The 24,421-nt window shown below is 35.9% G+C and overlaps 1 protein-coding gene across 3 annotated transcripts in view; it reads left to right on the forward strand.

Moving 5' to 3' along the window:
• Positions 1–24,421, forward strand: part of tbc1d22a (TBC1 domain family, member 22a) — a 133,495-nt gene that overhangs the window by 88,220 nt on the left and 20,854 nt on the right. For all 3 annotated transcript variants that reach the window (XM_052555271.1, XM_052555272.1, XM_052555273.1), the window contains one exon: positions 6,643–6,770. In XM_052555271.1, coding sequence (XP_052411231.1) covers positions 6,643–6,770 — 128 coding nt within the window. The remainder of the gene's footprint in view (positions 1–6,642; positions 6,771–24,421) is intronic.

A 24,421-nucleotide genomic window follows, 5' to 3' on the forward strand; every position in this document is an offset into this window, starting at 1 on the left:
TAACCTTAGGGTTGTGGGTTCGAATCTCGGGCCGGCATTACCACGACTTAGGTGCCTTTTAGCAAGGCACTGAACCCTCAACTGCTCCCTGTGCTCCGCAGCATAAATGGCTGCCCACTGCTCCGGGTGTGTGTTCACAGTGTGTGTGTGTGTGTGTGTGTTCAATGCTCTGTGTGTGTGCACTTTGGATGGATTAAATGCAGAGCACGAATTCTGAGTATGGGTCACCATACTTGGCTGAATGTCACGTCACTCACTTTAATTAACTATTATTTTTTTATTTTTATTTATGCATTTATTTATTTATTGTGATGACGACCCCACAGTAATTTGAACAAGCTACCATTTTTTGTCTTACTTTTACACTTCCCTAAACACTTCATAAATTAAATTTTACAGGACAGTCAGGTGGTGTCTTGCCAAAAATATGTTTCCTTGTGGATTTGATTCCAATGCACAAGAACGCTGATGTTACCCATGCATGAGTTCTGTGATCAATGACCATGCCCGACATCCCGATCAGCTGAAGTTTCATTGTTCTCAAGCTGCACTTTCATTTTTCAATGTCTTTAAACTGGCTTGGAAATAGGAGTGTGCTCACAATTGAAATTAATACACCGATTACAGCAAGATAAATGATAACAGATAATATAGGAAAGAAGTTACCTTATATGAATAAGAGAAAATGAGTGTAAGGAAAGAGAAGGGCAAAGATATCTGTGAATCTATTATTTTCTGGGATCAACTTTACTTAATATATGTGTCTTCCCCATACTATTGGTAGATCATATCTTCAAAACATGCATGGGAGAAAAAAAAGTTTGTTATGCACAGTTTAATTATACACCGCTTGAAGAGTCTGGAATAATGTTTTTTTTTTTTTTTTTTTTTTTTTTTTTTTGAAGGAACAAAAAAAAAGTTCTCACCTTGCTGCTCAAGAGCCATTACTTTATAATTATAAATTGTGGTAAAAAAAAAAAATGGAAAAGAAAATCAATTAATACTTAATTTCAAAAGTAGCAAGATCAAAAGTGACATTAAAGATTTCTAATTTTTCAAAAGGTTTCTATTTGAAATTAATTCTGAAACCTGTATCACGGCTTGCACAAAAAAACATAAAATAAATTAAAATAATAATCATAATTATGGAGCCAAAACTCTTTTTCATCATTAAAGAAAATAATAATAATTGAGAGCCAAAGTAGTGTATCCATAAATTATCCTTCATTCTTCATATAAATGCAGACTTAGTGAGCACATTAGACTTCTTTCAGTCAATCAGTCAGTCAATCAACATTTTGACTGCTAATTATTTAAAATTTGTAGACTTCTATCATCAAATTGCTCTCTCAGGGTGTAGTATAAAATGCATCATGTTTGGCCAGGTTAATATTATGCATAATTGATATATGTAAATGAGATGGTCATTTTTAGTGGATAAACGACTTTGCATCTCCTTTGACTGCTGAATATTGAGGAATCTTTCTTCCTCTCTCTCTCTCTCTCTCTCTCTCTCTCTCTCTATCTCTCTCTCGCTTCACTCTCATTAGGAAACCAAACACACTATTGTCACCGTACGCTTTCAATTCGTTCGAGGGCTTGTACTAATTAGCAGTCGTATTAGACGATAGCCCATAAGAGTTGTTTAACGCTAAAACAATTCTGTTCGTCAGAAGCGCCCCAGAACGTGAACACTGTTTCCTCTTATCTCCTCTGTTTTGTATGAATACATTGAGGTTCATCAGCATGCAAATTGCTCAAGGTGAATTTATTTATGTAAATGAGGATACAATGTGGGCTTTTTTCACACAAATCATTTAAGGTTAGAAAAGACACATTAACATTTCAGGTGAGGCGGTTCAGAGGCTCCTTAGAAAAATTAGAAAGAAAAAATGTTGATAACCTAAATGACACCTGATGTCGCTTTTCTTTTGGGGGAATTCTTTACAAACGCTGCTTTGAACATCAAATTTGCTCTTCTGATCCCAACAGAAAAACCTCAACTCGTATAAAATACAGCTATTTGATTCGTATTTGTTGTCATTTCTTCTTTTGGACACCTTAAAATGATAGTTCATCCTCGTATTGTTGAAAGCAATGCCACTTTCATTCTCCTTTGAGACACAAAAGTAAATATTTTGAACAATGAAACTTTCATTGTATGGATCAAAAAAAATTTAAGAAAAAAAGAGAAAGACACTTCTCAAAATATCTTCTTTTAGATATTTTAGCAGAAGAAAGCAAATTCTGCAGGTTTGGAATGGCATGAGGGTGCAAAAATAATGGCAGATTTTTCATTAGAGTTGAACTTTCCCTTTAAAGCCTTTGATTTCCTAAAGTCTTTTTTTCTACTGCTGAACATGAAAGTATCTTAGGCTGGACTTCCAATTCAGATTTTTTGCTAAAATAGATTATTTTACCTCCTCTCCTGAGCTTCAAACAGTGTTCGAATGAGATACTGGTGTGAATAGGCAGCATTTCTGATGGGGATGTATCGATCTGACAATCAGTATCGGTATCGGCTCCGATATTGCGTTCAGTTACTACAGTCAAAATTATGAAACTCTCTTGAAGAGAGAGTTAAAAGAAAAGGCTTGATAAAATATTGCACAGATATAATAAAATTTTCCACTAACCTAGTTTTAGAATAGTTTATATTAGAAACTGGTATAGTATTAATTTTTTTGTCAGATTATAATTATGTATATTTTTTAATTTTGTTATTTTTCATTTAAATGAAGTTGTCTATATTTAGGAGATTGTGTTTAACATACACAAGAGTGATGATCAGGTCAACCCACAGAAGTATAGAAATTCTACATTGATTGATTGATTTTTTTAAACTGCGCTGCTATCTGATCAGTTTGGAATTGGCCGATACTCAGAAATTTTGGGATCAGATCGATTCCGAATTTTTTTGTTGTTGTATCCCTTATTTCTTGATCTGGCATGTCCGTTTGAAATAAGAATATAATAATAATAATAATAATAATAATAATAATAATAATAATATATTATTACTATCATCATCATCATAAGTACACACATACAATCATGCATAAATATATAAATAAATGCGTAAAGAAAGATCAATAAAGCTGCGGGAGGTCAGTGTCAAATTTTGTGTGAATTATGAAGGTGAGGGGAGAACAAAAATAACATTTTAGATCGACAAATATAGCATTTTAGTTGCTGCTTTGTGCTGCCAAGGTCTCTTGTAAATGTTTGCAGTATTGCCTGTTTTCCATTTGCTTAGCATGAGTCAACCCCTTGACTGAAGATATAGATGTGAAATAATGTCAGATTAAAAGCAGTGCACTTGAAACTCTAAACACTGATCCCTTTGGACTTGTGGCTTTTGACTTATGGCTTACGAACAAGCACAGGAAGTAGCTTTCTGCCGTGATGATAAATGTCATCTCTACAATCTCAGGAGAGTGACAGCGCATTGACAATGGCCTCTGTCAACTGTCACACATCAAGATCTGTTCTTAAATTCATTGTGCATTCGAAGTGAGACGATGAATAAATAATCCACACACACACACATATTCAGTGAATGTTACCGTTAAGACGTAAAAAGTTGCGTGGTCCAAATTTAAAGGGATAATTGGCAAAAAATATTCAAGTTTTGTTATTATTTATTCACCGGGAACTTGTTCCAATTCTGATTTATTTACTTGCATTGCATATTTTCCATAAAATATTTAATTTTAGAATATTATAACTTTTCAAAAGTCAAACTTTGAATGAATTTGCTGTGGTTTTGTAAGTGTTGTTATTATTTTAAAATGTCTTTATAGTTCTTATAGTCCTCCCCCTCCCCCCTTGATTTTAGTTTGAATTTTATTATAAGTTGATAATAGTAACCAGGTTCTGCCTGTATAAGTCATATACAGATACGGCTGTTGTTATCTCACAGAAGGTGGGTGTTGTAGACGACCCCCCCCCCCCCCCCCCCCCCCCCAGGTTTCTGAGCAGGTTTTGGCTGGAAATGCAGCGAGGGCGAGACAGAGGGTCAGTGCAGATGTAATTATGGGATGGATGGGTGGGGGCAGAAGTCGAGCAGAAGTCCATTGCTCAGCAGAATCGTGGCAAACAGCTCACTTGTCTTCCTGTGAACTCTGACCTCTTCCTTTTCCCCATCCCCCTCAAAACCTGCATGTGTATTACTGCATTGAAGGTGGAAAAAGGATGCAAGTGAATGTGTTCTCTTTGCTGACATTACAAATTCTGATAATAAATCTGAAAGGCTTATTCTGCCATATTTTACATTTTTATTGTAGGATTTAGGGTAACTGAAATTATATTTTCTGTCAAAGTTATACCTGCAAGTTTTGCAGGGGTTTGGGATGTGAATATTTTCTATTTAGTGTAATAGGCAAGGAGCACTTTGTGTGTGTGTTTGCCATGATAATGAAAAAACAGTAAAAGCTTTATGCAATATCACATTCTTTATTGTTCTATATCATCATGGCTGTGATTCGAACTTGGAACATGATGTAAAACTAGTTTTATTAAGTTTTATTTGATTGCGATTTTATCATCATGGCCAGCCTTATCTGCCACCGACCCCTTAATTAGGTTAAAATGAGGGTGATTTATATTTGCAGCGCTAATAAGCAAAATTGATGTGTTTGTTTTCGTCAGTCTGTCGGATCTGTGTCTCGGCAGTGAGATGTATTCAGCGTTAATGAGGATAAGTTGTTTATTCAGGAGAGCTGGATGTGAGAATGACAGTGTCAAGGCAAGCGTGAGGTTTGACAGGAGATGATCTTCGACGTGGATGTGTGTGTGTGTGCAACTTGATATTTTTCTTTCTTTTTCAGTTTAGTTATTTTTTTTTTATCCATATCTATTTATGTATTTACTCTGAAATTACGTAACTTAGGTTTTGTTGTGTCAATTAGCGATCGTTTCCATGATCGATTGACGTTTTAAATTAACAATCAATCAATTAATCGTTAACCTTGTTTACTTCATTACACGAAACTTCATTTCTAAATTTATTTGTTTTGTTTTCTTAGTATGTTTGGATTACTTAGATTGTTACCTACATCTGGTGAAAATTTCATATCAAAAGCATCTTTAGAAATATATTAAGTGAGGAAAATGGTGATAGGGTAAATAAAGTATTGAAATCATGTATGAGTCCCTCAACTTTCCTCAGTGTTAAAAGATGGATTTCAAAATCATACAGTTTAAAAAAGTTATGAATCATCCTGGAAACTACACACAGTATTAAGATTCAAGGGTATGACATTTTTTGAACGGGGTCATTTTCTTAAATTCAGCGTTTAGTTTGTCTTTTGGAGTATGTATGAACATCCGTTATGTGAAACAGCTTATTACTTAGTACTAAATAAAAATATAAGTAAATATATTTTTTACTCATTTTAAAGTGTGTGTGTGTGTGTGTGTCTGTGTGTCTATATATATATATATATATATATATATATATATATATATATATATATATATATATATATATGTCGCACCTGAGTATAAGTCGCATCAGTCCAAAAATACGTCATGATGAGGAAAAAAACATATGTAAAGTGGCACTGGGCTATAAGTCGCATTCATTTAGAACCAAGAACCAAGAGAAAACATTACCATCTCCAGCCCCGAGAGGGCGCAGACGGTAATGTTTTCTCTTGGTTCATTTCTCTCGGTTCATGTCAAATTCATTTTGATAAATAAGTCGCACCTGACTATAAGTCGCAGGACCAGCCAAACTACGAAAAAAAGTGTGACTTATAGTCCGGAAAGTACGGTATATAGCAAAATGATTCAGCATAAAACTTTTTACACATAAATGTTTGGGCTAAAATGTAAATAAATGATGACATAATGATAATTTAACTACTCCCTTAATGTTTATTTATATTTAGTATCAATTATCGAAATAAGAAACTAAAATCACCTCGGAATTTCATCAAAAATATCTTCATTTGTGTTCAGAAGATTAACTACGGTGTTGTGGTTTTGGAACAACTCGAGAGGGAGTAATTTATGACCGATTTTAAATTTTTGGGTGAACTATCCTTTTAATTATTATATGTAATTATATTATATAGGCTATTGGGAATATTCAATATATCACCCGCAGCTCCCAACCAAAACCTGTCATGCGTGTGATGGTCAGAGAATGCCATCTTTGTCAGGAGGTGAATGAAGATGCCTATGTTTCTGCAGGGACATGCAGTCATGCATGTTACACACACTACCCATCAGTAGCGCGTCCGTGTTGATTAAAGAGACGGCCATAAATAAAGCTGCTGTTTCCTCTCAACATGCTCAGACGTTGGGATGACAGCTGAGTAATTACCTCATGCTTACATGACAGCATGGAGCGCATGATGGCTTGGACGGAGAAATTCTTTATGGCTTTATTAGGGTGTTATGTCTTACGCCCGGCAGGCTGTCATCTGTGAACCGTGTCTGCTGTCTGTGTGCGGGAAAGCGGCGAGGAGAATAAGTGTTATTGTTTTTGTTGTGTTTGACGACTGGCTGTCATTTATTGTTTGGACGCACTTTAACTGAAGAGAATATAATGTTTCTTTAATTGTTTGTGATAGATGAATGGGGTGATTGACGTTGGGGTGGTGATTTGTTATACTATTTTTGTTTTTTTTACAGAGACGGTACATTGCCACATGCAGCAGTATGAGGTGGAGTATTTGCAGTTCGCCTTCCGCTGGATGAACAACCTGCTCATGAGAGAACTTCCTCTGCGCTGCACCATTCGACTGTGGGACACTTATCAGGTAAAAGAGACTCTCATTGGTCTCTGATGTGGTCAGTTACATAAATAAAAAAAAGCATTTACTCTATTTCCTGGGTTGTCTTAATAAGTATCTGAAGTCCTGTAGAATTATGCTGTTTTAGGAGGTGTTTACAAGACATTTTCTATAACATAGCTAGACAGTGCAACAGCATAGAATTGAGTTCTGGGGTCTCGAAATGTGTTTTCAATCATCAGTTTTGGCTGGGACACTCATGTATTTACACGGTATCCACAATGTCTTTCTGAAGACGTTTTGCTGTAGTGACAGTCCTCTAATAAGGAAACATTAGCGTTAACATTTCTGAAAAGGTTTTGCTGTCTGAAAGCTAAAGAACTGCTCACTATTTAAAGACCACTGTTAAAATGTCAACATTAAAGGAGCTATGTGGAGGTTTTTACTTAAAAAAAAATCTTTAAGATAGAGTTTTCATTTGTACATGTATGAGCCAACCATGATGTAAAAAAAAGAATGACACCTTGACTGTCCACCGCGGTTGCCTCTATCAGCCTGTAGGCTCAATTGTGTGTGGAGGAGTCGGGCCCGAATTGGCGCGAAAATTCACAAAATGTGACGTCATTCGCGTTCTCGTCTACTTGGGCTTACAACCATCAGGCACGCCAGCCATTATAGTAAGCAGCGGCAATAGTGTTTTCAAATGGACTCTGCGGATGGAAAGAAGCGACCAGCCTCCAGAACAATTCAGACACCCATGGACACTCCTCGAAGTAAAAAAAGAAAGAAAAGAGCGTGCTCCTCTGCGCACTGAGAACGAGCATGAGACTGGCTGCAGTTCCTCTAACGCCCAATAGTGTCAGTAACGGTTAGAAATTTCAGAACCTACGCAATGCTCCTTTAACAAAGAAATCAATAATAAACAGTTATGTAATAAAATAGTAATTCAGATGCAGGCTTTATTAAATTGACTCATTGAACAAATCAAATTAAATTTAAATTTGATACTTTAAAATATCAAGGATTTTCAGCTAATTCAAATGTAAGACTGTTCTTCATACAAAGCTGTTGCATGAAATACTGGAGTATTTGGATATGGAGTATTTAAATGAAGCCCTGTTCACACCAAGAATGATATCTATAAAGATAACTATAAAGATGATGTTTGTATCATTCATCATCCGAAAAAACAAAACAAAATGATAAATCTGATAAATAAATAAATTCCATTGATATTGTTTCTCTGTGCCTTTATCATTAAAACAGTGTTGTAAACTATACTATTCTTTAATATTGAGAATGATTTTTAGAACTATATCTTTTATCTTTTTATTTATCATCCTTGGTGTGAACTGGCCTTTACTCATTAAAATAATCAAACTCTTATTTAAATCAAGTCTAAATGCAAAAATGTTAATTGCAATCATATTTAGTGCTTTCTTCTTCTCAATAACCATTGACCTAATTGAAAAACGGTTCTTGGAACCTTTATAATCACAAAAATGAATTGTGGTTAGTTAATTTAACATATTTGTACTAACATTCTGGGTTCATAAAAAGTATTTGAATAGCTTTGAATATTGTCCTTTTTGGACAACAAAGGACAAAATTGAGAATCATTGTTGTAGACCACTTTTATGATAATTTTATGTGGCTTTTGGGGGGCGTTTTGGAACTTGAAAATTAAATCCTCATTACTTCCATTAAATTGAAAAGACAAGGCAGGATTTGTGTGCCACTGTGGAACGAAAATCATAAAGCTGGATAAATACAGGCTTGAGTAAATAATTACAAAATAAATTACACCAGAACTATGTACCTGGTCTTATATAAGAAGAAAAAAAAAACATAAAAAAAAACATCTTATAATGATATATCACTATTTCAGTGACAGCTAGCGAATCGTTGACAGTAAGAATTAAAGATAATTTCAAAGCATCTACCATAATATAAGCTTATATATGCAATAATTTTATATATAAGCTGACGTTTCTGATTACAGTTGCTTCACATTTAGGTTTATTCTAGGTTTAACGAGGTTTTTAACGAGGATGAATCTTAAGCACAGCCAGGAACCTCAGAGGTGTTACTGACATCTAACCCAACACTTATGGAAGACTTCCAGGCGGTTCTTGATTCTTGACGTTCGGTCCAACGGGCTGCCATTTCTGAGTCAATGCAATGGGTCTGACATTTCTGTGCACTTAGCTCAAAATAGTGTGAAAATTATGCTTAATTCTTACTTTGAAGGAATTTCGAATTTCTGTCAAGGTAATTGTGCAAAGCCATTATATGCTTCCTGTCATCAGCAGACGCTTACTGTATTAAATGTCAGTTTCCTTCCATCTCTACAGGAAGAGGAAATAGAGGAAATGCTTTCAACAGCTGACTGTCCGTTTATTCTACTTGACTGATTTGGATTTTACACAGATTGTAACCATTGCCGATAGACAGTTTGCATGCTTTGTTTGCCTATGTGTTACTCACTGGGGACATGTCATTGGATTCTTTCTGACAACACCAGCCACGTCACTGATGCGTGTTGATGTGTATGTTAGCTCGGAGGGCACCACAAAAACACTCACTTGTTAGGCCAGTCACAAGTCAGTAAGTCTAGGATATTGCTTAACATGCACTATTGATTGTTTCTTCCATTAAAGAGATGCTGTTAGGGTGCAGAGCAAATATGGTACATTAAAAATGTTTTTTTTTTATTTTATTTGGAAGTTCAACTGCATTTGATGGTTTATTTTCATTGGTGAAGGCTCGTTTTTAGTCAGGTTATGATTGGAGGCATCCTGAGTTGCTTTCAGATATTGATTTTGCCAGCTGAGCAAACAGTGATAGCAAGGGCAAGAGGAGATAACTGCGGCAGGATTTACAGCACCAACCCATGATTATTTTAGTGCTTTATTGATGCTTGAGGTCACTTTAACTTTTTTTATGTTTTCTGACCGGGTTTCCACTGATTTGAGCCGAACAGTGATGTAACTGATTTGCTACATAACCTGCCTACAAATTAACATACCACACTCTTTTTTTTTTTATGACTACTACTTCACATTTCAAGGATATAATTTACCATCCAACGTGTAAAACAAAAACAAAAATCTAGTTTAAAACAAAACTGCCACTTTGTATGTTTCATTTCATTTTAGAATTTTCTTTCTCCAAGAAAAGTGTCATTTTTATGCACTGTGTCCATCGAGTAAAAATTAATAAAATTTTCTATATACATTGAATACATGTGCATGTCATTTTGAAACAATTGTTTAAAAAAATTATGCCTTCATAAGCCAGTTTTTGCTGCTCAATATTTTTGTGGATACACTACCATTCAATAGTTTGGAGAAAGAAAGATTTAAGAAAGAAACTTAATACTTTTATTCTTCAAGGGCTGTTAAATTGATCAAAAGTGACAGTAAACCGTTTTTGACACTGGTAATAATAAGAAACATTATTAATAATTTAGAAAGGTAGAGCAGAGCGTAAGAACATTGTGCCAAAGCGCTAGTCTTCTTTTATCCTTTCCTTAAAAATCAAATCTGGGACATTCAAACTGACCAATCAGCAGATTACAGCTTCCCCCGTCTGTATTAACCCTCTGAAGTCTATTAATGCGTAAATGCGTTATGAGTCATTTTCTCCTGATAACCCCCAAAAAACTTTACATTACACTTAAAATTTCACTTTCAGTTTTGATCGTACAGATGAGAGCAATACATCAATCGAATCTGTAAAGGGTTTAATGTTTTTTGCATACACACATTATAACAAAACTTTCTGCATTTATAAAATAAAGATAACAGACAAGTTGTGCTGTCTGTAGCCTTTGTCTGCGCTGATCTTCATTTACAAACACGTCATTAAAATGAACTGTAACTCCGTGAATACTCAACAAAGAGACATGAGAGAGATATCTATAGAAAGCTTGACATGTCTACTCTTTAACTAAACAAGTGCTGCCGAAAACATATTATGTGATAAAGTAATCCATATGAAAACAACGCGTTGTCCATTTTTCATGTCTTCCTTATCTTCTAATGCGACCACGCCCCTGCGCTGAACGCCCTTTTCAGATTCTAATGTTTCACTGAAGCGGCTTGAATACGACCACACAACAGAAGACCGCGCAGCAAGACTGTTCTTCAATTTGTATTTATTTTTTTATTTTACTGTTTGCTTCGCAAGAGGAATAAGACGTAATTAACCCCGAAAGATGTGATGTGGTTGAGGATTTGAGATTTGCATTTCCTCAGAAAAAAAAAAAGAGAATGAAGCACTTTATTCAGCAGAGATCATAAACTTAGGCTGGGCGATATATCTAACGATATGATCATGCGCATCTAGTCAGTAAATCTGGTTCCGTGATGACAGCTAAATCGCCATCACCTGCTTATGAGTGGAGCCGCATTTAATAGACCGAGCCGTAGATCGCTGACAAGATTCGCAATATCGCGTTCATTATCGAAGGCGATTCATCTGGGATAATGAACGCGATATTGCGTAGCTTGTCAGCGATCTACGGCTCTGTTTATTAAATGCTACTCCAATAATAAGCAGGTGATGACGATTTTAGCGGTAATCACAGCTTTACTGATTAGATGCGTATGATCATATCGTTAGATATATCGCCCAGCCCTATCATAAACATGAGTAATTACTTGTACTAGTTTTCACATTTACGTGTAAACATTTTACTAGTTAGACTTTTTCCAAAGACTTTTTCCAAACTATACTTCTTGACTAAATATATAATCAAGTGAAATATTACTAAGTTTCGATAACAATATACAATACTATACAATTCAAAGGCTTGATGTAAATGTTATAAATGTAACTGTAACAAATGTAACAAACAGCAGCCATTTAGATGTGTATAAGAAACTGAAAAAAGCACAAATGTCAGGGCATGACAAAACTTCTCCAGGCCCCAAAAATACCCTTAGACTCCAAAGGGTTAAAGGTGGGACATTCAACATCTCTTTGCCTTTAGGAATAACAATGGTCCCTTTTGTAAGGAAGGGGGGCATGGGCAGAAAAAATCTAATTTGTGCTCGCTGTAGAAACTATGCTGCTTCTGAGCCATCGATAACAGCAGTCCCTGGTTTGTGACCAACTTGTTAACAGAGCGATGTGAAGCCAGTTTTTTATTTTTTTTTTTTTTTTTTGTGCCTACCTAGAACTGCCTTTTTGTAGAAATGCATTTAATGGTTGGGCATTGTAAATGTGTTGGTATAACAGGTCAGTGTGGATAAGCATGAGAGAACTGACTGCTAGCGCTTCTTTCACAAGCGTTTGCAGCCGATGCAGAAGTTTCACAGGTTTTTAGCTCTTACTTGAAACCTTTGGATGACTTTCCTTTGTATATATTCAAACTGAGCAGGGCAAACGCTGTTATTCAAAGAGAAGTGAACCAAGCTCATCTGTCTTTGAAATGTAAGGTGATGTGTGCCCTTCTGAAGTCTTCAAGATGTGACATTTCCAATGCGTAAACTCGTGTGCATTGACCTGTTACTGCTATTGTGGTCATGGCGTAGTACCCTGCTGTTACCTCGGCCAAAATCCTTTCTCACGCTTCCATCAAATCACTGGGCCATTTCACTCATGTTTGGCCAGAAGCTATGAAAGCCGTGCTGTCAGGGCTGTGAGCTTGCTTGAAAGTGCTCGCTCAGAGAGAGATGAACCCAGCTCAGGATTCTTTGAACTCACAGAAAGGGCCGTGGATGGAGGACTTCAGGAAATCTTGTTTTGTGGAGTGGATTGACTTCAGACAGAACGTACTCATGGAAACTTTTCTGACTTGAGCTTGTCAAAGTCAATTTTATAGGCGATGTGTAGTTGAAATAAAAAATTCCAGTTTATTCCTTCCTGGAGAAGTGCAAAAACTAGGAATGCGTGATGTTGTGTGTATATATATATATATATATATATATATATATATATATATATATATATATATATATATATATAAATTTGTTGTTGTGTGTTTTTTGTTTTTTTATCAGATCTCAAATCTGATATTTTTTTTTCATATACTGTTTCATATACATATACTGCAGTATAATGTTATGATGCCTTAAATGCCTTATTAAAATAATAGATTTTACTATTTAGTAAAAAATTTTACATTACCTTTATGGAATAATGTCTCCAAATCCTGAAGCAGTGTAACTTATACAGTTTCTTCACACTATGTTTTAAATATTCAGTAAAATCATATTTTATTGAACACTTTGCTGGTCTTTTTTTGCTCAAGTGAAGTTTCAGCGATTGGAAATTTAAAGTTATTCTTATTCTCTGTTTTGCCAAGTGCTCGATTTTGGACCCTAGTGTGAATTCCTCAACAGAGGCCAGGAATAGAATGTAATTCATCCCATGCATTTTTAATGCATAACCAAATAGTCTGAAAATGACTGCTCGCACTCACTCCCTCCCTCGCCGACTCTGACAATCTGTGTCATACTAACTCACCTTAAAGATCTTGATGGCCCGAATTAGCCAAGTCTGAACGATGAATATTTCATGGGCTTTTGAAAACAGAAAGAGTAGATTCCCTTGTATCTCTCAGGGAAATATTTTCTGTGCCATTCACTGTGCATTGTGAGTTTTTTCTTGATCTGTGCTGCTTGTTGTTGTCAGACTTCTGCTTTACACGCTGACTCATGTTCTTCAGAGTACTTTTTTCTTTTCTTGTCTTTTTTTTTTTTTTTTTTTACCCTCCTCACAAAAACCTCTACACAGTAAACAAAAATCCTCTGTACTGCAGTGAACCGTACATCAAAGCTTGAGGTGTCTGAATCTGCCCGGCTTCAGTGTAAATTTTCATTCCCTTGCTTGATAATTTTATTCTATTAAAGGAGTTCCCATGCCCCCTAACTGCATATGTATGGATAAATCTTTGGACAATGCCCCGGGTTGTTTCCCCATTCTTTATGGTACATTATAAACTTTGTGTGTGCGTTATCTAATTTGATGAGGAAATTTGGTAGCACTTTATTTTACAGTCCTGTTCCTCATGTACATACTATGTACTTATTATAGTAATTACAATAACTGTGTAATAACTAGGTACTAACCCTGAACCTACCCCTAAACCTAACCCTACCCCATGTAGTTACCTTGTATTACCAGAACTTTCTTAGATAAATACACTGTAAGTACACTATAAGTATATGTTAGTACACGTACTGTAAAATAAAGTGCAACCGGAAATTTTTCAGTAATTTTATTAGAATGCCTATAGTCCATGCGTTGTGTACGATTTTCTTAAAAAAAAAAAAGGAAAGTTTTCAGAAACTGCTTTTAAATTGCACTGAAACTTTACAATTAATTATGAAGAAATGGCAAGTAACCCATTGAATTACAGATGAAACTTTGAAGTAGAAAGACTAAAATAGTAAAACATGCTTCTGTAATCTTTGTTTAATTTACAACTTTGGATTGCTTGAAAAAATAAAAGGCTAGGAAACAATTTCACAAATTGCTTTTAAATTACACTGAAACCTCACAAGTAATTACAAAGAAACAGCAAGTAACAGATTGAATTACAAATGAAACTCTACTGAAATAGTAAAACATGCCCCAATTATCTTTGTTGTAGTTACAACTTTGAAAAATCTTTTTACAGTGTAAGCCACATTGTGCATCTAAAATCTCCAAAATGGAGGTTTTCCCAATTAATTTTCCAAGACGTTTCCTCTGTCTGAGTATGTAATGAACAACTTAACAGTGCACATTAAGCTTTTTCTGAATACAAAACAGGATTCATAGGCAGAGAACGTTTCTGATTGACTAAAACAAATTAAAGTGTGGGCCGCTTTCCTGACTCTTCCTGCTGTTTGCAGATCCTAGGGCTGTTACAGAGACAGATGTGATTTCTCAGGACACCTATTTTAGTGATATCTGTCGGCTTGTAGGAAAAATTGTATGAGTGCTATTCCAAAACTGCTGACGGCATCTTTAATTTAACTAATTTAGAACGCTTATCTTTGTATAAAGTTCAGGGGAGGCTTCTGGTTTCTTGGCAGGCTTCACATTCTATGAGATTCCCTGGCTGTACCTCAAAACCTAGTGAGCAGCCTCATTAGACAGCAGTTTTGGGAATTGGAGGCTTTCTGTCAAATTCCAGGCAACATTGCATACAACCTTTTATAGGATGTGCTGCTCCCAGAATGGGTTGTTACAAGTTCAGAAAATTGTTCATCCAAGATGGCAGACAGTGCCTAAGGGAAATTCCAGTGTTGAATATATGATATAATATAATATATAATGTCGTTTTTTTGTATTTACAGATGACGCTTATTGCTAACTGAATGTAAAGATTCTCAAACTAATATTTTTTTTTTTTTTTAGTCAGATCGGTTGATCCAGTTCCAAATGAAGTCAGTTTACTGAAGGTTATAGAAGATTATCCGTTAATAGTAACATAAACTTTGATTCCTCGCACTAAACTGTGCATGGATAAGTATAAAGCATGTGGTCAGATGATGTACCGTATTTTTCGGACTATAAGTCGCACCTGAGTATAAGTCGCATCAGTCCAAAAATACGTCATGAAGAGGAAAAAAACATATTTAAAGTCGCACTGGACTATAAGTCGCATTTATTTAGAACCAAGAGAAAGCATTACCGTCTACAGCCGCGAGAGGGAGCTCTATGCTGCTCAGGTGTAGACTACAGGAGCACTGAGCAGCATCTCTGGCAGTATGTAGCGCCCTCTCGCGGCTGTAGATGGTAATGTTTTCTCTTGGTTCATTTATCTTGGTTCATGTCAAATTAATTTGGATAAATAAGTCGCAGGACCAGCCAAACTATGAAAAAAGTGTGACATATAGTCCGGAAAATACGCTAGTTTATTTAAAACTATAAGCAATCATGCAAGGGGCAGAGCCTATCTAGATTTTTCTTACTGGCGTGTTTAAATTCTGTGGAAATATGCAGTGTATATGGCAAAAATGCATTGTTGGCCAGCTAAAAGCAATAAAATATCATGACAGTAAGTAAAATTAGAGTACAAATGCATGCAGTACATATAAAATATGCACCCTGTTACCTTACACGTGTGATAACCTCAACAATGAAAATGTGCAAACGTTAAGAACTGTTAATCACTATTTGTATCTCTTACATGTCTGGCATTTCTGTTTCCATATTTGCATATTTATTGTTTATGCACAGAGCCAGCCATGTCGAAATTGGACAGTTTGTTATCCTACTTGGTTTTGAAATAGCAAGTCTCTGTAGACTTGGCCAAACAGATCACACCAAAGTAGGTATTAGTTATGTACTGACACGGTTTCATCACTGGAGCAGAGTTACATTATTTGCAATATAAGTATCATGCGCAGTGCCTGAGGTGTCCTCCCATCATTCCAATTACACTTTCTGTATGTCTTGTTCTACTTGAACCTAAAAACATAATAGTCCCTCTGTGGTCCTTCGATGCACTGGATGTGTATCACAGCCATCTGCCGTGTGTATAGCAGAGGCTTGCAAAAGCTATTGTACTTTGTGCTGTCCTTGCTACAATTACCCTTGTCTTTGGCTGTAGTATTCCTTTGTGTGGGTCTCAACACTAACACATAACCATATGAGCGTTTTGAATGTTCATTTCTCCATTAACTTCCACCAAGTGCGCATCCTCACATTCCCAGCAGTACATATAAAGTATGAGCTCATTTAATGTATGAAACCTTGCTCTGTCATGATGCAGCTTGTAACCCAGCAGGTGGTTTTGTAGCTTCCTTCCCACCAAACGCATCAATAGCGTGGCCTTCAATTATTGAGCTACCGTGCACAGCAGAAAGTGAACAGGGATGTTTCGTGACCCATCACAGTCAATAGAAGTCAGTGGACTAAAGAATAAATGTGTGTGTATGCGTGTGTGTCTACATTGCCCACGGCAAGGTCTTATGCTCTTTACTGTACAACCACATCACATACTCCGTTCTCCGGTGCGTTTGTTGGGCTTCTCAGTGGGGAGACTTATTAGAAGCCCAAGGCAAGCAAGGAGTCTCTTTTAATGTTGTGTGCTCACACCTCTAACTGTGCGTCACACATCTGGACGCTGACTTTGGCGAGACGCCCCCCCAGGATGAGTGTTTGATATTGCCGACAAACCTCATCATTTCATAACTTGTTATGTGGTCTGCCTTTAGGGGGAGCTCTGGGTTTTTTTTTCTATCTTGTTGGTCCACATTCTCAGTTATGTTTAAGCCGTGGCTGAAACCGTTTCTGTCAGAGGACTGCTTGGAAAAAGTTATCATGTGCGGCTAAGTGTGAAGCGTGATAGCGTCTGCGTTAAAGAGATCAGCGTCCCTGCCTCCCCCGGTTGGTGTTTGAGCCGAGAGACTGACGGTCTTGCACCAACTTCTCTGTGCTATAGAGCCAAGGGGACTTCACAACGGTTTGTTGGCATGCCGTGAATTAGCAGATTCAGCTCGAATGCTCGCAATGGTCAATGCGTTTCCTGCTGTTCACAGGCGCTTGTTAGCCCTGTACAGTTTAGCAAAACTCCCCCAGCTCAAGACTTTTGCCTCGGTAATGAGCTAGAAGATTGCTTCTGCTAGGACAGGCTTATCTGCAGTATCTCCCCAAGGAAAGAAGCACTAGCTTTAGCCAATTCCAACTACGCTCTTCTGCATATTCCTAAAGGCTCGAATACCAATGAAATCTTCCCAGATCTGAAATTCACATCCAAGGATTTCACAGATTCGGCTTTGCATCTGTGCACCAAACTGTAGTTCCATTCTTCTTACTCCTCATCCGTATCGACTTCTGATCTAAAACCTCACCGTAAGGCACATTTGGACGGAATCTTCCCAACAGGGATTTGGACCTGCGACCTGAATCCCTTTACCTGTCCCCTGGGGTTCCCCTAATGATTGCCCTATGTTTTCTGACACAGAAAAGGCAGTACCCAGAAGGCAAGGTCCAGGTCACCGGCACAGCCCCTTGCACATCAATATTTCATCACTTCTTACTTTAAATCCCCTCTGCTAGCTCCTTCGTAGTTCCTGCTCAATCACTTACAGAGCAACAGCTCACCGGGTGCCCTGCACTCAATCATTCACGATAAAAATGTTAGCAAAAGTCAACCCTGCTGCGCCCCACTTGAGCTGAAGCTGACTTCAGTGAATGGCTCTGGACAAATTCACTCCTTAATCGAACAAGACTTAGTAGCTCTCAGACAAAATATTGCTTTCAGAGAACTTGCTATGACTATATTCCTTATTCCTTTAGGATCCGTATGCACAAAAATGAAACGTTTGGCATCATTTACTAACCCTTATGTTGTCCCAAACATCTGTTTTAATTTAGAAGTTGGAACACCAAACGAGAACTTTAAATAGTTGTACTGGTTGTTCTTTTCCATTACAGCAAAAAAGGACTGTGTGAAACATTAAAGTACCCTAAAAGTGGTACATATGACTTGTGCACCATATTCTTTGTAAGTTTTACTTAATATGTAAGTATTTAAAGTATTTTTAGTCATTATTCATTGAAAACATTAACATCTATCCCAGTTCTCTTTAGCTCATTCATGTGAATTATTCTTTCAAGTCAGATTGGTTGATCCAGTAATGGAGTTAAACTCACTGGCTTGATCTGGTCTCAGCAGTTAACAGCTTGCTAAATTCAGAAGATTATTCATTAATAGCAACTTAGCGCACAACATGTATGTTCTATGGAACACATATGGCTTCAGAAGTCATATGACACTTTGATGTTACATTTATAGTACTTTAGCATCCTTTTTGAAGCTTGAAAGCTTCAGTTCCTATGGGAACGTGGTGCTTGGAAAAGTGTAACACCTTTGGTCAGATGATGTAGTTCTTTGTCTTGTGTTCACTCTCTTTCTCTTGTCCTCTCTAAGTACATTGCCCGCCCTTACCGACTGTAGAAAGACCTGTCATCTTAGGTTTCGCATTTGTGTTGCCAAAAGTCAAGTTATAAATAGTCCAAACTTTTAAGGTCCTCGTGGACTGTGTATGAGTTTGCTCCACATCAAAGGCCAGAACTCTGTGTAGCTTAAATTGGAAGGACACTTTTGGTTGATGAGGAGAAAAGAGGGCAGACCTGCACTGACCTGCTGGATCAAACGAAGGCTTACCAACTTGATGACAGATCAGTCTCACAATCGTATTTTGAGTTGTATATAGAGTTCATCTGTTACATCAAATATCAGATCTAAAATTAATTGGAGCAACTAATTAGCATTAGTAGTAGAAGTTTTTTTTTTTTTTTTGTATTAACAAACCGGTAGCACTTTATTTTACAGTCCTGTTCCTCATGTACATAATCTGTACTTATTATAGTAATTACAATAACTATGTAATAACTAGATACTAACCCTGAACCTACCCCTAAACCTAACCCTACCCCATGTAGTTACCTTGTGTTACAAGAACTCTCTTAGATAAATACACTGTTAGTACACTATAAGTACATGTAAGTACGTACTGTAAAATAAAGTGCAACCAACAAACCTTTACATCTTTTGCTAAAAAAAAAAAAAAAAGGAATTAAAAACCTAATTTGCTTATTAAAGTAAGATATGAGTTAGGTATAGGTACTGGGTAGGATTATGTATGTAGAAAAAGCTCATGCAGAATATTTGCTTTAAAAGTACTAATATATTTACATTTACATTTACATTTATTCATTTAGCTGACGCTTTTATCCAAAGCGACTTATAGATGAAGACAGCCAATATGTTAATAATAGGCATACTATTCCGTAGTGTTGTCACGGTACCAATATTTCAGTATTCGGTACCGATACCAGTGAAAATCCACGGTTCTCAGTACCAATTTCGGTGCCAAAGCAAAACACAAAAATATGCTAATTAAAAAAACATTTATTAAAATAAATAAAAAATTTATCACTAAAAATAAAACTAATGCCATTCTTTATACTTATTTACAAGTGTGTTTAAAGTTTTTCTACAAGTTATATAATTATGAAAAACAGTAAACAAGTTTCACCCAAATTTAATTTGTCTTTTAATTTATGAAATTTGAACACATTTTATTTATTTTTTTGTAAATAAAGGGGATTTGCTCTTAAAATTAAAACATGGAGGAAATATTTTGTGATTTATTTCTTTAAAAAAAATTAAGTTTTATAATTTTTTTTCAACAGTAGTAGCAGTATCACATTTTACTAAATGATAGTAATATTTAGTAGCACAATGCCTTTATGTAAAAATGAACTTTTAATGAATGCATATTTGTCATTTTAACTGAACTTAAGACTGGTGGTGATGCTTAAGATATTTTTGTCATTGAGGGTTTCTGTAAAAAAAAAAAAAAAAAATAGTAATAGATCATATGAATTATTATTAAAAGATAATACTGCATAAAAAGATAATTTAAAAAAAGATAAAAAGATCATTTTCATAAAAACAAAAATCGTTCTGTCCCTAAACTCTTTGAACAGTAATATTAAATATCATGCATTAATAATATACCTAAAATTCACATGATCATTTACAATGAAATAAGCTCCCCCGAGGAGTCCAAGTGTGGTTATATTTTGACCCTGGCGTAGATCTGACTTGACACTGGCAAACAGGTGAACATTTACACAGTCGTTCACATTTTAACTGCAGTCACTATCTGAAATCCTTCACTCATCCATTCTTAACCACGTGCACTCTTAGATCAACACCGGGTCATGACTCATCATAAGTGTCATGTTTGTTGCTTTTTGTTGTTCCGCGGAAAGATATACACATCCTCCCAAGTTATAGAGGTCTCCCTTTTGACATTTGACTGCACACATGCTCCCAGACAGTGGGCGATATTTTTTTCCCCCACTGACAGCAGGAGTCTCACATCTCACAGGTAGAGAGAGGTTTAATAAAGTAATAAAGCACAGTAGCAGGGAGCGTGTCACAGCTTGATACCCTCAGACGGTCATCTTCCCTGCTGCTCTGATTAAGGCCGGTAGGTTACACCAATAGGCAATCATCACCCTGAACATAACTCAGAGCGACCCACTCCATTTCATCTGCGCGCTCTATCTCTCTTCTTGCTTGGGGCTGAAGGATGGGTAGATATGAATGTTGTGAGCTGTTCGATGTCAGATCTACTCCCTCTCAACAGACTTGTTGGTAAATTTTGAGTGTGTTTGCATGAACAAGGAGCACGCTTAATATCAGAACTGACTCTCTAAGGATCTCGGTGATGGAAGTATAAACTGACTGCGGGCTTTTCGCTAACCAATGATCTCCAGTGCTTGTCATCAAAATTCTGCCAAAGCGCTCTGACTGCTACATTGCTGTTTATCATGATGATACCTCAGATCCGTGCCCCAGAAGATTTTATGTTATGGCTGTAAGCTTACACTTGTATTTACATGAAAATCCATCAAGATGTTACGAGGTTCTGCTTTGGACGGCTACCGCTTTGAGCATGTTTGTCAAGAGTGGTTTTCGTTTGCTCCCATAATAAAATTAGTAGTGCTGACTAACGATTTGAGCAAACCCTATTAACTCGTCCCTCATGTGCCACAAACATTAATGATACTTCAAGTTATGGAACTTGTTCTCTAAATTTTATATGTGGATTGGACTTCCCTAGACATGGTAAACAGACCTAGTTCTCTGCAATGTAGTTACTGCGGAAAAAACATTAATTAATTAATAAATTAAATAATAATAAGTATATTTTTTTATAATTATATATATATATATATATATATATATATATATATAATGTATGTGTATATATATATGTATATGTGTGTGTGTGTGTGTGTGTGTGTGTATGTATATTATGTCTTTTTGGTCACGCTTTATTTTATGGTACAATAATCGCTATTAACAGACAGAAACAATATTTTGTTTTTTACTATGACAACTACGACTTGACTTTTGCCTCAAACTCCTAATTTGCTGCTTATTAATAGTTAGTAAGTTAGTAATTATGGTTAAGTTTTGGCTAAGATTAGGGATGTAGGATATGGTCCCTAAACTAAAGTCTTACCCTAAAGTGCCATTTTTTTTTTTTTAACTATATTGAAAGCTGAATCAATACGAATGTGTGCATTCTGATTAATCAAACACTTTTAGTTTAAAAATTGCAAGGCAAAAAAAAATCAAGATATGTGAAAAAATATGTAAACTTGGTTACAATTCATATAAAAATATGTATTTTGAAGACACATGAAGGCCTATTATTAATACAATGTGGACAACAAATAACAAACAATAAGAATTCACAACATTATATTACAGTATTATAGTCATGTTCTTATTAATTTTATTTCAGTTGGATTTTAGTTAGAGTAGAACTGACTATTCACAAATGTGGTTTAATTCGTATATGACTAAATTGATACTAGATTTAAATTATACCAAATTTGAGGATTATATTTCAATTTCAAGTTTTCATATTTTTGGACCGACTTCTGCACAGCCAAGCGCCACTCACATTGCACGTTCTTTGATTTGTGTTTGTGCGTGCATTTATTTCATTATAACTTATGGAATTATAACTTCGCTGTAACCTAACATATAGTATAGTGAACAAAAGTGTAATCATGGACTACGTGGATTGAGTTTGTCCTCGTTTCAAACTTATCCCACCTGAAGTGTGTCACCAGAACGTGCGTCAGAACGTTCCAGAATGGACCACTGTGTCTGTTCCCCCCACTGGCCCCATTAATTAAGACCCATCATCAACTGTTCGCCCCCCGAGGGAAAGACAGACAAAATAATTAAAATGATCAATGAAGAAAAACTACAGCACTTCTAAAGGTGAACCCAGCCTTCTCTCCCACATAAAACTAGACCACAAGCTTCGAAAAAATACACTAATAACACATACGCCTTCTCGGAAACCGGAGCAGCTTTTGTTTATATGATGAGGATTATATTTAGACATAGTATTTTCTGCTTTAGCACAAATTGCATTTTGTATCATAGAGGTCGAATATTATATAATTGCTGTCATATACTTTCCTCTGTGGAACACAAAGGAGAAATGTCTCCAAGCTGCTGTTTCCCATACAGTGAACATGGATGGTTACCAGGGACCGTCAAACTCGAAAAAGGACTGTAAAATAGCATTGCATGAGGAACAGACAGAAAATTTGTTTATAATCTTCCACTCCACTGCAGCTTCCAAATTTCATTTGAACATGCGCATAATAATTCATATTTGGCACATCAAATCACACAGTTCCAGATGTGACACCAGTGACACTAAACGGTTGTGATGTTTTGTAACCGAATGCATGCAAGTTCGAATTAAAAAAAGGGCTAATTATAGTTGAGCGGTGGTGTTATTGTTAACTAAAACTAATTGATACTAACTGAAAATAAGCTGAAATCAAATATAAATGTAAGTTAAAAACTTGAAAATTAGAAATGCTGATTTGGCTAAAGTGCTTTTTTTATGGCAAACTAAATCGTAAAACAGAAACTGAAATAATAAAAATCAGTTTATTAGTACTTTTAAATTCAAAATATGAATAAATAATATATTAGTAGATAAATAATACAAAATACTACATTTTACATCTGTATCCACCTTATTCTAACAATAGACATGGGCATTTGTAAATTTTATGGGTTTTGCTTCCGCTCTCATTTGCTTCCAGCTATTGTTAGCTGTACAAAACCACTCATTTGCTGCTTAATATTGCAAATTAGTGTGTCTTACCATATTATTTTAGTGTATTATCTTAATTATGAACACACTGGTTTGTAATGTTTTACTGTTTACTGCATGTTGTTATTCTTCTCTTTATTTCCCTAAAGAAGCTAATGAACTGAAAGTCATAGCCCATAGGCTGACATTTGCGTTTGGGAATACGGTGGATAGGGGAGGAATTTACAGCTTAAATTGAATTCTGTTCCTGACAAAGACTTCAGCATCATATATATATATATATATATATATATATATATATATATATATATATATATATATATATATATATATATATATATATATATATATATATATATATACCGTATATTACTTTTGCAACCCCTGGTTACCTTACAGCAGGGATAGGCAACTCCGATCCTGGAGGGCCACTATCCTGCAGAGTTTAGCTTCAGCCCTCATAATAACTCACCTGTCTGTATCTATCTAGTAATCCCAAAAACACTGATTGCCTTGTTCAGGTGTTTAATTAGGGTCAGAGCTAAACTCTGCAGGAAAGTGGCCCTCCAGGACCGGAATGTGTTCACTTGACAGAAAAGAGCAGCTTATACATTGTCAAACATACAATTTTAGAACAGAATGAAAGACATTTAAGTTCTAACGAACATGAGAGTTAGCAAATAATGACAGAATTTTAATTTTGGGTGAATTAAAAATGCATTAAAAAAATGGCGTCTTATCACTAGTCCACCTGTCGCCTTTATTTATGTAAACAACAGTTTCCAGGGATTAAGTCTTTTAACAAAATAAAATTAGTGGTGCATGTCATTAACAGCAATTCCCGACAACACTTCCTGTTATAAATACGTGGAAGAAAGCCAGAGCTCTGCATTATAGTGTTCATTCCCGCACAACTGAACATATGCAGATGCCCTTGCAGCCCGGCCTTGTCTATTGAGTGTCTAATTAAGTGCATTTCACGCTTGTGTGGTCACTTTGACGAGGAGGTGACTGAGAATGACTGCGGGGTAATTGGACTGGATGTAACGTGCGCAG

This window comes from Carassius gibelio, chromosome B4 (assembly GCF_023724105.1).
Source record: "Carassius gibelio isolate Cgi1373 ecotype wild population from Czech Republic chromosome B4, carGib1.2-hapl.c, whole genome shotgun sequence".
NCBI classification, from domain to species: domain Eukaryota; kingdom Metazoa; phylum Chordata; class Actinopteri; order Cypriniformes; family Cyprinidae; genus Carassius; species Carassius gibelio.